The sequence below is a fragment of the Dama dama genome, chromosome 11 (assembly GCF_033118175.1).
Source record: "Dama dama isolate Ldn47 chromosome 11, ASM3311817v1, whole genome shotgun sequence".
Lineage (NCBI taxonomy): Eukaryota > Metazoa > Chordata > Mammalia > Artiodactyla > Cervidae > Dama > Dama dama.
This window is the reverse complement of record NC_083691.1, coordinates 55,803,522-55,821,128: the sequence shown is the minus strand read 5'-3', so window position 1 is coordinate 55,821,128 and position 17,607 is coordinate 55,803,522. Positions and strand designations below refer to the sequence as shown.

Here is a 17,607-nt window from a genome sequence, read left to right as displayed (position 1 = left end):
TGTCTAGGTGATAATGAAATCAAAGCATCTCCATGAAGTTTTATCCAGAGCGGATCCCCAGAAAGCTCTCCGTCACTTCAGAGCCATCAAAAAATGGCACAGCAAGCATTCCAACACCCTCCTAAGGAAAGGCGCCTTCTTGAATTACTCCCAAAAAATTCAGGCGGCCGTGAAAGCCTTGAACCTTGAGGGCACAAACCAGAACGGCCGCAGCCCCGAAACTTACCAGGTGATGCTGGAGGAGACAGGGGATCAGTGGGGTTGAAGGGATGAGGGGTGGTTTTCCTGGTGGAAGGTCCCACCATGAAATCTAGCTTCATTCTCTATTGGCCAGGAAAAATGGCCAATATCAAATATCAATTTAAGGAGGGGAAATCTTTACAAAGAGTCCTCCCTGGTGGCTTAGAGGTAAAGAATCCACCTGCAATGCAGGAGACTCAGGTTCAATCCCTGGGTCAGGAATATCCCCTGGAGGAGGGCATGGCAACCCACTCCAGTATTCTTGCCTAGAGAATCCCCATGGACTGAGGAGCCTGGAGGGCTACGGCACATAGGGTCACAAAGAGTCAGACATGACTGAAGCGACTGAGCACGCATATCCACATCTTTACTAAGGTGTGGGCAGGGTTCCAGGCAGCTCACTAGGGCTGGTAAGTTGGGTTCCCCAGCCTCCCTGAGGACGTGAACAGTCACCAGGAGGAGAGAAGGTGGCCGTGGGCAGAGACCACGTGACAGGAGTCCTCAGTTGAGAGACTGGGGCTCAGAGACCCCTCAGGGTAGGGACTGGATGTCCAGCCTTACTCCTCCCTCTCTCCCCTCTTCTGCGATCTCCCACCTTCCAGGCATGGCTGAGCCAGGAGGCAGAGGAGCACTTGGAAGCGGTTGCTATGGGGCAGCTTTGGGGCATCAGGCGTGTGAAAGCCTGGACAGGGGACAGACGGGGATCAGCACAGTCACCTGGCTCATGGTGACTGTGTCCTTGTGGGCCTGAGGCAGCCCTGGTTTGCCTCTCATCCCAGGATGATTATTAATAACGTTCCATTTTATTCTACAAGTATCGCAGTTTGGAGAGTAGCTTACATGGTCACCCTGCTTGTGCTTGAAGGGCCACAGTGAATGGCTCCTAGAGTCGTGGTCAAGCAGTACGCCCTGGGATGGATTCGGTTTCTCTGTGCTTCCAATGTCAAGATGGCTTTCCTGTGCTGTCAGATTTCTGTCTCTTTCCCATGCTGTCATTTGAAGCAAGGGCCTTTGATCTTCCTCATCCTACTGGACACCCCAGGAAGAGAAGCCCATTCCTGGTGTTGTCCCACATAGCTGAGTCCTGTCCTTCCTTCCAGATGCTGAGGATGTGGGCTGAGTTAGATGAACAAAGCCGGAGGAAGTACCAGAAGAAGGCGGCTCCTTGTCCCGACCCCAGTCTGTCTGTCTGGCGCCCGGACATCTACTTTGCATCTGTGTCAGAAACATTTGAAAAGAAGATGGACGACTACAGCTGTGAGTGGGCAGCTCAGGCAGAGAGGAGTTACGAGAAATCAGGGCTTTCTCTCGACAGGTAATAACACTGACCTTTTGCACCTGCAGAGGGAGACTCTGCTTCTCTCAGGCCCTTCCCTGCCTACTCTGGCAGCCTTCTGGGTCTGAGACTTCCAGTGGGAGGGAGGGAAGTGAAACAGAGGGTGCCTTGCAATCCCTGAGGGCTGCGGGATGGATGAGAGCTTAGGCAGGAGTGCCTCCCCCCACCACCTGGGCCAGGATGGAGGAGAGTGCTCTGCTGGGAAGGAGGCTTACATAGTGCCCATTCTCTTGCGTGTGGGATGGTAGGTGTGCCTCAGTGAGAGGCAGGAAGTCTGGTCAGCAGCTGCCAACCCTGGGACCTGGCACAGATCATCCTTTGCCCTATGACACCACATCTCAGTAAGGAGCTAGGTCTGATGATTCCAGTGACCCTTTGAGCTTCAAGTTTCAAGGCTTGGAGGAAGAAGGACCACATGGAGTCCCCAGCTTGGACTTGTTCACAGAAAAATAAAATGGGGAAAAGAAATTAATTAATATGAAAAATACTTAAAGTTTTGTCAGCTGTAAATTTAGTATGGTGTAATGGGATATAATACATTATATATAGCTCAAAGCTGATATAAATAACTGTAGTGATTATAAGTAGAATGTTAAGGAATTAATGAATGGCTCCTTGATCATTGCTGTCTTTGACTGCATCTGAAGTAGAGTTTGAGCTTCCCATTCCCAGGTGGCTCAGTGGTAAACAACCTGCCTGCCAGTGCATTACAGGTTCAACTGCTGGATCGGGAAGGTCCCCTGGAGAAGGAAATAGCAGCCCACTCCAGTATTCTTGCCTGGAAAATTCCTTGGACAGTGGAGCCTGAGAGGCTACAGTCCATGGGGTTGCAAAGAGTCAGACACGACTTAGTGACTAGTGACTTAAGACAAGTGGGAAGCCAGGCATGGACCAGCACTGAGCCAGAGTGAATTGAAAGGTGACATATGCCCCCAGGGAATGTCTGCTGGGGCAATGGTCTCAGAGCAGTCATCAAGGGGTCCTTCCCGCTCAGTTCTCTTAGCCTGGCCTGCAGAGCTGGAGGCCTTAGATCATCTGCTCTAGCTTGGCTGCATGTCCTGCACCTGATGAAACCCTGCCAGATACACAGGGAGTCTGAGGGTCCAGGGAGTGGGACTGCGACAGGGGGAGGAGCAAAGACAGATTCTTGTCTGGAGGACCTGGAGTGGAGGGATAGCTGTCACTTTTTTCACCTTAAACAGGTTTCTCCAGCCAGGCCTCAGAGGTATGAAGATGGAGTGATAAATCACAGCAGGTTGTGGTTTAGCTGCCAACTGGGTTTTCCCTAAAAGAGCAAGGCCCTGATTCCCTTTTACCTTCCTCCCTGCCGCTCAGGATGCTGCCGTTTACTTTCAGAAGGACCACGTGGGTCCTCCCTCCAACTGTGCTGCATCAGGAGTGGCGCAGGCTTAGCCCTGGGGAGCATCACTTGGGTTCAGCGGGCTGAGATGGGGAGGCAAGTGTGCTTCCGTGACTCTCACAGAGGCTCTGTTAGCAAGCCTAGGGCAACCCCAACATATTTGAAGGTTTTTTTCTGTCAGGAATACTGATACGCACTCAAACCTCACTAGTTTGAAGTAGCGGGGGGAGAGTACACATCAGGTTAGTGAAAAGTCTGATTTTTATTAATAAAAAGAACTTGCGTAGAAATGTAGTTTTATTACTTCCCTCTGCACTCACACATAATGTCCATTTTGTCTTGATTTATTGAGTCGATTCCTTGTCCTGTGTGCTGGGATCACACAGTGTTCCTGTGGCTGTTCTAAAAATAGGAAGAAGGGTTATTAGTAAGTTACAAAGGTTATAAAATCATATAGCATGCATACTTCCAAAATGGCCCATAGCCATTTGCACTAATTAAGAAGAGAAGTGCCCTACTCCTGCCTCCCCGACCCTATCCCCATGCTTGTTCCGTGAACCTCTCCCCAGTTTGTACAGAGGGAGGTTTCAGCCCTCTACAAGCTGTCATAGCCAGTGGGGAATAAAGAATTAGCCAAGGGAAATGTGAACACTGAGTTCACAGGTTCCATGACATTCTCTGGGTAGACATGAGCAGTCTGAACGTGGACATCCAGAGCTTCAGCCACCCAGCTGGGCTCTGTGCTGCGTCATTTAGGACATGTCAGGGTCATTGGCAGGAATTTAAGGCTTAGAAGGACCATTTGCCTGGTAAAACAAGCCCAGAAGGAGAGAGAGGTATCAGGTTCACGCACCCTGCTCACAGGGTCTGTCGTCAGCTCGTGACAGGCAGGTGGTGTCTGTGTCCCTGACCCCTGATGTCCCCCCACCCTGTTTCCAGTTTGAGGACTCTGCTGCAGCTCAAGTGGCAGCGCTCACTATGTGACCCGGGTGAGGCCGTGGGCCTGCTGGCCGCCCAGAGCATCGGGGAGCCCTCCACACAGATGACCCTGAACACCTTCCACTTTGCCGGCAGAGGCGAGATGAACGTCACCCTGGGCATTCCGAGGTGGGCTTCAAGGGTACATGGGCTGGGTCTGTCCAAGCCTGCTCCTGGGAAGGAGGGCATTTCATTATTGTGTGAAAATGTGTGTGTGTGTGTGTGTGTGTGTGTGTATGAGTGAGAGTGTGTATGTATGAATGTGTGTGTGAGTGTGCATGAATGTTTGAGTGTGTGGGTGAGGGTGTGTGTTAGTATGAATGTGAGAGTGTGGGGGTGTGTGTGTGTATGAATTTTTGAGAGTATGTGTATGTGAATGAGAGGGTCATCAAAGTGGGGGGCGGGGGTCAGGGTTGGAATTTCCGGAGCCCAACTGGTTTCTGCACTTGGATCCATGCCCAGGCCTCTCAGCATCTCCATTTAGCTCTCCACCAACTCCTGGATCCCAGTTTCCTGGAATGCTTGTGAAACTGCAGGCTCCCGGGGTCAGGCCATCTGGTTGCCCGGCTCCGGGGGCACCACTCACCTAGAACAGAATCCAGAGGGACCCCGGCTCTTCAGGTCAAAGTGTGCACCCTGCAGGATGATGGCTGCTGGGCCAGAGGAAAGAACAGGATCACACTCACCTGCCCAACCTGGCCGCTTTCTAGCTGAGTAACTCGGGCTCCTCGGCTTTCTCAGCCTTGGGGTTTGTGGGGAGGAGAAGGGCAGGGGCCACAGTGCAGTCTGGCCAGGCTGGCTCACGGAGCTGTGGCTGAGGCCTGGCCGTGGCCCTTGTGCCCAGTAGGAGCCTTAGCAAGCACTGTAAGTGAGGCACAGGTGATAGGAAGCAAGAAGACACAGCCCTGTCCTTGAGCCCACGCTTCAGTGGAGGAAGCTGACTGCAGAATCCCTTGCTGTCATACACAGGGCCAGAGCAGGGACACCCTGATCAGCGTATTTCCCCCTCAAGATCCTAACGTCTCTTGCAGATGCTGAAAGAACTCCAGCATGTTGATGAGAAAGACTTCGCAAAATAGAGACTCCGGGTGCTTCTTTGGCTCAGATGTGCCCTTGTTCCATGACAGGTTACGGGAGATCCTCATGGTGGCCAGCGCCAACATCAAGACGCCGATGATGAGTGTACCTGTGTTCAATACCAAGAAAGCGCTGAAGAAAGTGAAAAGCCTGAAGAAGCAACTCACCAGAGTGTGTCTTGGGGAGGTAATGATCTCCTTCAGACCCAGCTGCGGGCGTTTTCCTGTGTCCCCTCCATCCATCCTCCCATCCGGGAAGAATGGCCTTTGTCAACTCTTCTGACCCTGGGCTCAGACTTCACCAGTGAGAGAGGCAGGCTTCCTCTGCCGGGTAACTGAGCAGGGGTGGGTCAGGAAGCTTTAAAAATAACCACTGGTTCTGCAGCATTCTTAATGTGCCTTACAAATAAAGATACTTTCTGGGTTAACTTACCAGCCCCGCTTGAGCCCTCCCGCCACAGCCTCAGGCCCTTCTCAGGAGGTGTGACCTACAGGATGGGTTTCCCTCTCCCTACCCCGAGAGGGATTTACATTAGCAGCGCACATTTGAAACTTTGGGCTGTGGTCCCAGCCCCTGTGCCTGCAAACTCAGTTTTCCCACTTGTAATGCTCAGTCCCAGGCATGGGGCACACTGGGTCCTATCTGTCTGTCTGGTTCTAGGTGTTGGAGAAAATTGATGTCCAGGAGTCCTTCTGTATGGGGGAGAAACAGAACAAGTTCCGGGTATACCAGCTGCGGTTTCAGTTCCTGCCACACGCGTACTACCAGCAGGAGAAGTGCGTGAGGCCTGAGGACATCTTACACTTCATGGAAACCAGGTCAGGACTCAGGTCATTTGACTTTGGCAGATTCTTATTGTATGACTGTCATCAACTGCGAGGGCTCCTGGCCACAGAACTCCTAGGGCCTGAGGGCTCTTGCCCAGACGATTCACCCAAGGGAAGTGTTTAGGAAAGTGGGAAGTCCTGCAGCTTCATCTGGCTTGTGGGTATGACTCCATTGCTCTGCCTGCCTCTTGCTCTCTGGCCCATGAGTTCCATCTACTTGTATTTGGAGGATTTAAGGTGTAGGAGTCCATGGACCATAAAGAGAACAGAACTTTATTGGAGTGATGGTACTATGATGTCAGACCAGCATGTGGTATTCATTTCTGACATGATGTGGTTCCTAATATATTGATATTCTGTCAGGAAGGAGCCCTGTGCTAACAACATGCTACTCTTAAACATAGTTCTATAACTGGGATTGACCTCCGGCTTTTTAAAATAATTTTATTTATTTATTTGTGTTGGCTGTGCTGGGTCTTGTCATGGCGCTTGCCTCTTGTCTAGTTGAGGCAAATGGGGGTTACTCTCTAGATGTGGCGCAGAGGCTTCTTATTGCAGTGGCTTCTCTTCTGTTGGAGCACGGACTCTAGGGCACTCGGGCTTCAGTAGCTGCGTGGGCTCAGTAGTTGTGGCTCCTGGACTCTAGAGCACAGGCTCAGTAGTTGTGGCATGTGGGCTTAGTTGCTCCAAGACATGTGGTATCTTCCCGGATCAGGGGTCAAACCTACGTCTCCTGCTTTGGCAGGCGGATTCTTTACCACTGACCCACCAGGGAGGTTCTACCTCCACCTTTTTATGGAGAAGATCTGGTTCCCTTCTGGTAGGGAGATTGAACATCCATTTTTCTCTCAAGTTAAGTCACTGTTAGACACTGGACAGCACGGTCTGGACACTGGACACAGTGCTGAGTGCCCAGGATTCGGAAGGGGGTTTCCTGTCAGGGCTGGTGCAAGCCAACAAGAGCCAGCAAAGCACTGCTGACTTGCCAGCTGACCTTGGATGGTGGAGTGCAGACTCAAATGGCTGTGGGGGTTGGCAGGTAAGAAGGCCAGTGAGGCATTTGGGAGCCCCTGGCCAGCTGGAGAGCATGTCACCTGCCTCGAGAAGGCAGGAATGTGGGCCAGGGTGGCCAGACCTTCTGATTCAAAAAAAGTAATAAGAAAACTACCTCTCTTTTTTTTTTTCCTGTCTTTGGTTTGTGGTGTTTTTTTTTCGTGTGTGTGCTTGCTCAGTCATTTCAGTCATGTCTGACTTCTTGGCGACCCTATGAACTGTAGCCCACCAGGATCCTCTGTCCATGGGGATTCTCCAGGCAAGAATATTGGAGTGGGTTGCCATGCCCTCCTCCAGGGGATCTTCCCGACCCAGAGATTGAACTCAGGTCTCATTATGTCTCCTGCGTTGCAGGAGGATTCTTTACCTCACCTTTAGCGTCACCTGGGAAGGCCTTGCTTGCTTTTACTTTTATAAATTAGTCTCTAATTTGTAAGCATTGACAGCTAAGTCATCTTTGTAAAAGCCTGTTGAGGCTGAACTAGATATGTTAACAGGATTTGGCCACGGACCCCTGGCCCCTGTTTTCAGTCTGGAGCAGCCCTCAGGTCTTCCGATGCTACTCAGAATCAAAGAACCAAGGGCATAGTAGAGGCAGGATGTCCACCCACACAGTGATCCCACAAATATTTGCTGAGTGTTGCCCACTCTCAGGGCAGTCCTGGGAAGCGTGGCCAGGAGGGAGTGACTGTCTTGCCCAGGCCCTCTTCTTCCCTCTCACCTGAAGACTCGGGCTCGCTGCAGTCTGGCCCTGCTAAGCAGGTGGCGTGTAGGCCGGCCAGGGTTGTTTAGATGACCTTGGATGTGAGCTCAGCCCTTTGGATGGGCAGCCGGCCAGGCCCTGGGGAGCATGTGCATCACCCCTCGCCAGGGTGGAGGACGCTCATTCTGTCAGGAGTGCTCTCGGAGTGCTGGGTCACGTCGCAGGAGACCAGACGCCAGCTCATTAATTAACTGGGAGAAACATCCCTCCCAGCATGCCACGTGTTTGTGCTGGCCAGGCAGCCCTTGTCTGAGAAACGGGAATTAGGATCACGTGGCCTCTTGAGAATTACTGAGAGCAGGCCGATCGGCCCTATTTCCATGCATCTCAGGTGTAGGCTAGTAAGTCGCATGAGGTGTGCACCATGCTCTGCCCAGAGTTCTTTCTCTTTATCTTCATTTGGGGGATTGAAAATCCATCACTGTTTAAAAATTTCTTCTTGTTAGGGAGAGCCCTGACTTCTCTTCTCAGTGGTGAAATACTTAGTTGGCTCCTACTTTGCATTTGGTTGGAGCACTTGAAAAGCTGTGATGAACAAAGCCATGTGCCCTCGCCCTTGGCGGAGCTACTCTGTGGCTTGGGCAGGCAGGGCTCAGGCGAGGGAGCGGCATGGGGGTGTGTGTGGTTGGGCTGCCTTTGGCAGGCCTGCCCCATGCAGACCATGCGGGGATGGGAATGTGCCTTCAGAAGGGTGACCACCCCCAGAAGCTCTTTCTTTTTTCTTCTTCTCCCCTTTTTCATCTCTCTCCACATCTTTTCTGTCTCTCTTCCCTTTTCCCCCCTTTTTCTTCCCTTCCTTTGAATCATGAGACTTTATTTTTTTGACCTCACTGTGCAGCTTGTGGGATCTTAGTTCCCCAACTACGGGGATTGAACCCACAGTCCCTGCAGTGGAAGCATGGAGTCTCAACTGCTGGACTGCCAGGGAAGTCCCTCATGAGACTCTTTTTCCATAAATGGGAGAGGAAAAAGATAGACACACTTGAGGTCCTTCCCTAATGGAGACAAATAAGCCATGAAGCTCCCCTAAATATTCCTCCTGGCGCCCATCCCTTTGGGTGTGTGTGTAAACGATTCAGAAGGCAGGCTGGGGCTGTGAGATAGGAAGGATACTGAGCTTGGAGGCAGGAGGTGAGTTCCGACCTCCGGTCCCCAGCTGTGTCACACCAGTTGGCTTCTGTGAGGCTGACCTTGCACACGGCAGGTGGTGGAGCAGTTGGCAGGCGCCTTCGGAAACAGCCGAGAGTCATGTTCCCTGTGGTAATTAATTCATGTGGGAGGGAAGTTTCTCCACTGCTGCCCCCATCCGGCTCCACCTCAGTCACATTCTGACAGATGGTCTTCACAGAGCGATCACTGTGGGCCTGCAGTGACTGACTGCGCCCTGACTCTGGGCGTGTGGCGGGAGTGGTCCCCACAGTCGCAGATGAGGTCAAGACCCTCGTCTGTCTCTCTCCAGACTGGCAGAGCGGAGACCTGAACCTGTCCTTTCAGAAGCGTCTCTTCCTCCCTCTCTTCCCAGTTGATTATATCTTTCTAAAGTCAAGCCGGGCATCTCCCTATCTGGCCCTCTCGTTCCTGTTCCTCCTGCCTGGTGACCAGGCTTTTTCCTGGATCAGTGGGTAAGGAGTCTTCCAAAGGCAGAAACCTCAGCCAAAACCATGTACAGCTTTAAAAAGTTGGGGGGGAATTGGGAGGGAGAGTAGCAGTCTGTTGCTTTTACTGGACAAAATAGTAAACATGTGACCTGCCCACTCCTCCAGTTAAGGCTCTGAGTGCCTGTCTTTTCATCCTGGCTTTGCCCCTCGGGCTGGCATGTGGCAGGCACATCGCAGATGCTCAGAGAACACAGCTGGCTGGCTGGGCAGATGAGGAACTGATAGTTTATATAATTAAAAGCAGTCTGTGTGGTGTGCTGTTATAGCCTGACTCAGAAGACAGACAAGAGGATATATGAGGAAAAGAGCAGGGGACAGGAGACAGGGCGGGTGACGAATAGATAACCCAGGAGGAAGGGGCCACGAGAGGCCTGCTGGGCTCTTTCTGCCTCACGTTAGTCCTTTTAAATTCCCTTGGTTCTGAACAGTCGATGGGCTTCCCTGGTGGCTCAGTGGTAAAGACTTTAGCTACCAATCGAACCCGTGGGTCGGGAAGATCCCCTGGAGAAGGAAATGGCAACCCACTCCAGTATTCTTGCCCGGCTATGGACAGAGGAGTCTGGAGGGCTACAGTCCATGGGGTCTCAAAAGAGTTGGACAGGACTGAGCAACTAAACAACCACCACCACAATCTGTCAACATGATTTACTACCACAAAGTACGTTACCACTGCCTTGGAGATTCTGATAAGCTCTTCCACATCTTAGTTCTCTCATCAAATCGTCAGGGCTCCCACACCAAGGAGACAGAAGTTGTCAGCCCCAAGCACTTCCTGGAGATGCAGTAGGTGCGCTGGGGGCAGCCCTGGTCCCAGCCTTGATGTCCCTCCTACTGAAGGACCTGCTGTACTAGTTAGATGGACCCACGCAGCACCAACAACTGTCACTTATTGAGCAGCCAGCCTACCAGGCCCCGTGACAGGTTTTGGTGGACGTGGGGGTGTTTCTGATCCCTAAAGCAGGATTGCCTGACACCCACACTTTCCAGACAAGAGAAGTAAAGTTCAGGAGATCATCGGTGGTGATCGAGGCCATGCCTCTCCTGGGAATGGCCCAGGAGATCATTGGCGGTGATCCAGGCCATGCCCCCTGCGAATGGGGGAGCACACTTTCAGCCCTGCCATTCTGATGCACCGTATGCCCCCACCCAGAAATAGCAAGAGGGGAAAAAATGAGCTGACTGGAGAGGCAAGGTCTCTGTCTCCTGAATCAGTCCCCAATATCACCTCAAGTGGGCGAAGCCCTTAGAGCATCTTATCCCCGCAGTGAAGGAAGAGTGGAGATGCTGGTACTGAATGGGGCTGCGGGGCTTTCTTCTCATTTTAGATTCTTTAAAATTCTGATGGAAGCCATCAGGAAGAAGAACAGTAAAGCATCGGCTTTCAGAAGTGTGAACACGCGGAGAGCCACCCAGCGGGATCTAGACAATGCTGGCGAGTCGGAGAGGAGTCGGGTGAGCAAGTCCCCCGGGGGCCCCTTGGGGACCATCACAGGGAGGTCCAAGGCTGGGACCCCCTTAGGGTGGCAACTCACTGAGTCTGGTCTCCTGGGGTGGCTCTGACTGTTTTCAGTGCTCCTTGCACCCCTTCCTAGGGTTGGCCCCTCTTTCTGCTTACCTTGGCTTGTGTGTGTGTGGCCACATAGCATGTGGGGTCTTAGTTCCCTGACCAGGGATTGAACCTGTGCACCCTGCATTGGGAGCATGGAGTCTTAACCACTAGACCACCAAGGCAGTCCCTTACCTGAGGATTTATCTGCTGCTCTGAGTGCCGAGAAGCAGGGTTTCCTTCTTGGGTGTGGAGGGCCACGGAGGGGAGCTGCCGCTGGCAGCATGGCCTGCCTCGCCCAGGGTGCAGGCCCCAGCTCATCCATCTGTCTGCTCTCAGGGCCCCCTCTCCTCTGTAGGTAATTTTTCTTTATCCTGAGGACAGACTCAAAGTAATGATACCTACTAGACTTTTGGAAGTTTTCTGTTTTCATTGGCTCTGCCTTTGACTTTCCAAGGCCAGATGAACTGAGACTCACAGAGTACCGGGCAGGGACCAGGGAGGCATTCTGAAGCAGGGAAGTTAGGCTCCAGTGATGGAAAAGGAAGGAGCCAGGGGGAAGCCACTGGAGGCAAAATAATCCAGGAATGATTGTACCTTATCTGGGTCAGGAAGATCCCCTGGAGAAGGGAATGGCAACCCACTCCAGTATTCTTGCCTGGAAAATTCCATGGGCAGAAGAACCTGGCAGTCTACAGTCCATGGGGCTGCAAAGAGTCAGGCACAACTGAACGACTAAGATATACATACATCTGCCCAGAGACGCAGAGGCAGTGTGGGGCCAGCTCCCTGGGTCTTGTCTGAGCCAACAGTTGGCTGTGCTCTACTTGGACGGGTGCGATGAAGACTGGTCCCATCCTTTTCCAGCTCCATGGTTTCAGCTATGACACCTCCTCTCTCTGGGCCTGTCTCCTCATCCCTAAAATGAGGGTCCAGCCTAGACAGAATGCCAGGTCTTCTGCCCTGGAGTCTACCAATTGGAATGTCTTTGGAAGGCTGCCCAGTCTTAATTCTTAAATCACCCAGAAGGAGATCATAAAGAACTAGGTGCCAGGGTCAGGAGAAAGAAATAAATATTTAGTTTCTAAAATGCCAAGGTAATTCTTTCTTTTCATCTCCACCCATAACATAAATACTTGGAACAATATTAGCACCATCTTCTTTATGACTTGGAAAGCCTTGGCACTTTTTTTTCCTTCTTAATACAAGGTTTTATGAGTGGTATGTGTAAAGATTTAGGCTGAAGAGAAGGAAATATGGAATCCAGGAGTGGGTAGGTGGGTGGAAGGGATGTAGATGGAATTGGGAAGGTTGTAGGTACTGTGTGATGAATGGATGGGTGAGAGGCAGGTGGGTAGCTGGATGGCTGAGTAATGAGACAGGCAGATGGATGGGTGACCAGTTTGGTGCATGGATAGATGGATTCACCAGGCACGTGGTGTTGGAGCTCATGTTTCTCTTCCTTGTCCCGGAACCCCAGGGAGGGCAGGAGGGCGACGAGGAAGAGGAGGGGCACATTGTGGACGCTGAAGCTGAGGAGGGAGATGCTGATGCCTCGGATGCCAAACGCAAGGAGAAACAAGAAGAGGAGGTGAGGGACCTTTGACCGAGGTGACACCTCTGTCACACCTGAGGGCTCCCCCCCGGTGCTTAAGGACATGCCTCTGCATCCGGCTGGAACCATAGGGAACCTTGAAGCAAAACTGGCCTGCCTAGCACAACCACTCGATGGAGAAGGCCGTGTTCATGGGATGGCGCATAGGCAGCAGCTGGCCCAGGGCTGCCCTTCAGGATCGGCCATCCCTGTACCTGAATCAAACTGGGGGGGCCCCGAGGCCTTCGGGAGGGAAAGTCAGGCCACCTTCTGTCTTTCCCGTGAAAATGCATCCTTCCCCTTCCCCCTTTCAGTCCTTTACCACCACGATTGCTGCCAGGACAGAGGGTGGTGTGGAGGGGCCAGTGGGGCTCCCAGGTGAGAGAGCTGGGGTGGGGGCGTACAGCTCCGAGGAGGGGGCCCTGGGACTGAGGGGCTGGCGTCCTGAGGGGACAAACAGAGGGCAGAGGCCAGGCCGATAGAGCCGGTGGGGCTGAGGTTGGCCAGCAGATGAGAGCTCTTCTCGGGGTGGGGGGACTTGTTCCGCAAGGTCAAGTTCAGGTCACTGGTCGGGCCCAAGTGACGTAGCCTGCACTCCGTCCCCGCCAGGTCGACTACGACAGCGAGGAGGAGGAGGAGAAGGAGGAGGAGGAGGAGGAGGAGAAGGAGGACGAGGACGGTCAGGAGGAAGGGGCCGGCCTCAAAGAAGGCGTTCAGCAGGAGCAGGAGGAAGGCGGCTGGGTCCCCGAGGAGAACTCGCTCCCCGGCGCCCCCCTGACGCGGCCACAGAAGCGCGCCCAAAGCCGGGAGCCCCAGGGGGCCGAGGCGGTGGAGCGCCGGGTACAGGCCGTGCGCGAGTGCCACCCATTCATAGAGGACTACCAGTACGACACACAGGGCGGCCTGTGGTGCCAGGTCAGTGCCCGTGAGGGGGTCAGTCAACCCCAGGTCACAGCCCCCTCCTGGGCCCACTCACTCTGACTTTCCAGTAAGAGCATGTGGGGGTCCGAGCCATCAGGCCCTGTAGGTACTTTCATGTGGGAAGGGAACTTCATTACAACCGTGTGTTGACGCACATCACAGAGGCCGGCAGACGCTGCATTCCTCACACCACCTTTCTGCCTGGTCATCACTTCCAGGATTGCAGTGTCCCTGGAAGGCTCGCTGGTCTGGATGCCTAGACGTCTACACATAGACTGGCTTTAGTCCTTTCCTTTGATCCAGTTCAGTGATTCGTAAATGGTAGCACAGATGCGAGTCATTGACCAGGACTACATGTACAGTGGGATGTGTGTTAGGCTTTGTGGTCATTGAAAGGATATCAAGGGTGATGTTGAATGGAGGTCATGTTGAGTGGAGGTGATTTTCACCGACGACATCTGTGAAAATGGTGCTCTGCCATTTTCACCTCAGTCTTTGGGACCGGACGTGGCTGCCATGTGGTCATTAAGTCAGCCCATGTTCACATGGGAAGCCAAGTCCACCGCCCAGCTTGCCCCAGTGGGGCTCTGGAGGGGTCTCTCAGGGACCCTGAGTGGTGTGGGGCTGGGTCAGCCCTGTCTCCCGGCTCAGCTTTCCTTCCTCTTGCAGGTGACACTGAAGCTCCCTCTCATGAAGGTCAACTTTGACATGAGCTCCCTGGTAGCGTCCTTGGCCCAAGGAGCTGTCATCTATGCAACCAAGGGTATCACAAGGTGCCTCCTGAATGAGACCACCAACAGTAAGAACGAGAAGGAGCTTGTCTTAAACACAGAAGGAATCAACCTCCCAGAGCTGTTCAAGTATGCCGAGGTGCGTGTCTCCTCAGGGTCGCCTGCTGTCCTGCGGATGGGTCCTCATGCCAGCTGAGGCTCCAGCCGCTCTATCCTGGCCCTTCCTGGGTTATTCACGCTTCTAACCCAGGGTCCCCAGACCAAGTCTGCAGCCTGGGCCACCTCTTGGAGATCTCCAGTGCCCATGAGCCTAGTTAAGATTTGCAGAACAAAACCTGCTTAACTTTACTGAGCCCAGAGTTTCCCACATTAATTTGCGTGCAGTTTCTTTTCTCTGAAATGAAAACCTCCGAACATAGACTTGTGAGAAATAGTTATACTGAGTGCTGGCTGGGGGGCTGCTTGATTTATCTGGTGAAGGGGCCCCCAGGCTGCCACACCCAACAGAGTCCTATGTATCCTGTTCCCCCTGCTTCCCAAGCACACCCACCCTTTCCTCTGAGCTCTCTCTTGCTTCCTCCCAGTTCACCTCATCTCCCAGAACCTTCTGAGATGCTCTCAACCCCCAGACACAAGTTTTCCCCACTGCATTCCAAGTTGCTGGGACCAGCCCACTCTTCTCTCGTCTGCACTAAGCTGGCAGGGCCCTCCAACCTCACACACATCCTCCCACAGCATTGTCCCGCACACGCCCCACCTCTGCCCGGAGCCTTTCACCAGCTGCTTCCCCAGAGGACAGAGTGGGAAGGGCTCAGGCCTCCCCAGCGTCAGCCACTGACAGAATGCACTCGAGTCAAGCCCGTGGGATTTGTCTTAACAAGTCCAGGTGACCCGCCAGGGTCTCTGCTGTCTCCTGTGGGGGTGACATGCCCTGGCACACAGCCACTGTGAACCCTGCCCCGGGATGGCTGAATTGGAGCTTCAGGCCCCTGGTGAGGCTTGGCAGGCCCCCGTGCCCAGGGAAGGAAATTGAATCTCTGCCAGGGAGCTTGCCTCACCTACCAGCAGACCCTCCACCCTCGGAAACAGGTCTCTCTGTTATACAAACACCTTTGTTCCTCACTCTGAAAGTGGGCAGCGAATCATCTCTCAGCCCTGGCTGATGGTGAGAGAGACCCTGAGCCCAGCCAGCATGCTGTTGGCTGCTCTGCTCACATCGCTTCTTAGGCTAGTCCTGGACTGCCTCGCGCCCACTTTGTCATCAGCTGCACCCAAGCACGGCAGCCGAGGAGGCAGCAAGGCCCAGGGGTAGGACATGTCCACAGGAGGGAGCAGAAGGCAGGGCCCTCCACGCCGACCCCTCCTGCCTCCCCCAGGTCCTGGATCTGCGCCGTCTCTATTCCAACGACATCCATGCCATGGCCAGCACGTATGGCATTGAGGCCGCACTGCGCGTGATCGAGAAAGAGATCAAGGACGTGTTCGCCGTATATGGTGAGAGGGGATGCGAGTGGCAGGCAGGAGGCCCCGGGGTGCCAGTCTAGATCTTCAAGGAGCTGAAATATGGGTGCAATGAGGGTGGAGCCCACAGGAGACCCTCAGGGCCCCCATAAAGAAGCGTCCCTTGTGTATCAGTCTTGGCAGTCCCGTCCCCAAAGCCTCCCCACCCCCAGCATGTTTCTGATCTTGGCCTCAGAGGGAGAGTCTCTTCCTCACCTCACCTTCAGGATTTCAGTTCCCAGAGGCACACAGTATTGAGGCGGCTCATGTCCTGCAGGGCTGCTGCCCACACTGCCAGATGCAGTCGTGAGGCCCGGGGACACAGGGCTGCCCACCGAGGTCGGGTCAGAGAGCTGAGTGAGTAGGTAACGGAGCTGGGTTGGGGGGAGCCCTGGGGTTAGGTGACGCTGCTCCCCCCCACCCCCTCTTCACTGCTGAACCCCCATCCTGCTCTTGCCACCCCTGTGACAGGCATCACCGTTGACCCCCGCCACCTCTCCCTGGTGGCTGATTACATGTGCTTTGAGGGCGTTTACAAGCCCCTGAACCGCTTTGGGATCCGGTCAAACTCCTCGCCACTGCAGCAGATGACGTTTGAGACCAGCTTCCAGTTTCTGAAGCAGGCCACGCTCATGGGTCAGTTGTGGGCACGTCCTTGGCCTTCCCTAACCCCGCCTGAATCTCTTCTGGGCAGACAAGGCTCATCCCTCAGGCACCCTTCCACAGCCTCACACTTTGGGGAGAGCCTGGGCTGTCACTCCAGGAAGTGCTGGGGGGTGGGCACCAGACCGGAAGGCCGCCTCTGCCTTTTGGAGGAGAAGGGAGGGTCTTCCTCTCTTCAAAATGCAGAAGCAACGCGGCCTTGTTCCCACCAGGCCCCAAGCTTCAGAACCACCCTCGTGACCCTGGAGGTGCCCTAACCGCCAAGCCTCTTGCTGAGTGCCCCCCACACCCATCTCTTCTCCCATCACCCCCAGCTACACCTCACAAGCGCTCTTGTGTCTCCCAGGATCCCATGACGAACTGAGGTCCCCATCAGCCTGCCTCGTGGTCGGGAAGGTCGTCAAGGGTGGGACCGGCCTCTTCGAGCTCAAGCAGCCACTGAGATAGCGCCCCCTGTGCACCGGCCCGCCCGTCACAGGAGAGAACTGGGAGACCAGGGTCCTGGGCAGGTCACAGTGACGGCACAGGGCCTGGCAGTGACTTTGGGGGTCCAAAGAGCAGCTGGCCTTTGAGCTGGACTGAGATCACCTGGGAAGTGGACAAGTTGTTTATCCTCACCCCTTCCCATCTCAAGATGTGAATGAAGCCCTTACCAGATACCCTCCAGACCCTCTACCCCCGGCCCAAAGTGGCCGGACCTCCCCCGGGTGCTGCAGGACACCTCGGAGGTGGAACCCCCGGACACCCCAGGGTAGCGAGGTGAGGTCTCAGTGCTGTGAGCAGCCAGTGACTGCAGGCAGGCTTCCTGGGGGCTCACAACGGGCAGAGCACTGCTGCCCCTTGTCCTGCTTCTGCTGGCTGCACCAGCCCCCTGGGACAGAGTTCTGTAAGAGTCACACCTGAGGCTCTCTGGATCAAGCACAAGATGATAGAGACCTCTCCCCACCCACTTTCTATGCCTGGGGTGTGTGGCTTCACACCCCAGCCGGTCAGATCGGCCCTGAGCCTGGGGCAGGCCTCTCTGGAGCCCCAGCAGCTCACCCCAACATGAAACCCTGACTCCCCAGCCGGGCTGCACTGTTGGAGGGAGTGGCCTGGCTCTGTTTCCCTAGCTCTGCTCTCAATCCAGCACTGAGACCTGTGTCTCTCTGTAGGATCTGCCCCATCCGGGGTCATCCAGGCTCCCTTGACCTCTGGTACCAGCAGCATGGGGCCCTGGCATGAACAGAAAAGTCAGAGGACTTGGACCCAGGCTTTGTAGAACCAGAGGCTGTTTCTATTTTCGTCTAATGTTATTCCAACTCAGGCTGAGTAATAAACATTGCTGGAACCAGCATCGGGAGGAGAAACATGGAAAAGA

At 54.1% G+C, this 17,607-nt stretch overlaps 1 protein-coding gene across 1 annotated transcript in view; it reads left to right on the top strand.

Annotated features, from left to right (window-relative positions):
- POLR1A (RNA polymerase I subunit A) overlaps positions 1-17,607 on the top strand; it is an 84,234-nt gene extending 66,627 nt beyond the window's left edge. The window contains exons 23-34 of the mRNA XM_061155270.1: positions 8-229; positions 1,341-1,555; positions 3,876-4,043; positions 5,042-5,177; positions 5,652-5,809; positions 10,618-10,744; positions 12,319-12,429; positions 13,042-13,347; positions 14,023-14,223; positions 15,461-15,578; positions 16,056-16,220; positions 16,594-17,607. Of these exons, the coding sequence (XP_061011253.1) occupies positions 8-229; positions 1,341-1,555; positions 3,876-4,043; positions 5,042-5,177; positions 5,652-5,809; positions 10,618-10,744; positions 12,319-12,429; positions 13,042-13,347; positions 14,023-14,223; positions 15,461-15,578; positions 16,056-16,220; positions 16,594-16,694 (2,028 nt within the window). The 3' untranslated portion in view covers positions 16,695-17,607. The remainder of the gene's footprint in view (positions 1-7; positions 230-1,340; positions 1,556-3,875; positions 4,044-5,041; positions 5,178-5,651; positions 5,810-10,617; positions 10,745-12,318; positions 12,430-13,041; positions 13,348-14,022; positions 14,224-15,460; positions 15,579-16,055; positions 16,221-16,593) is intronic.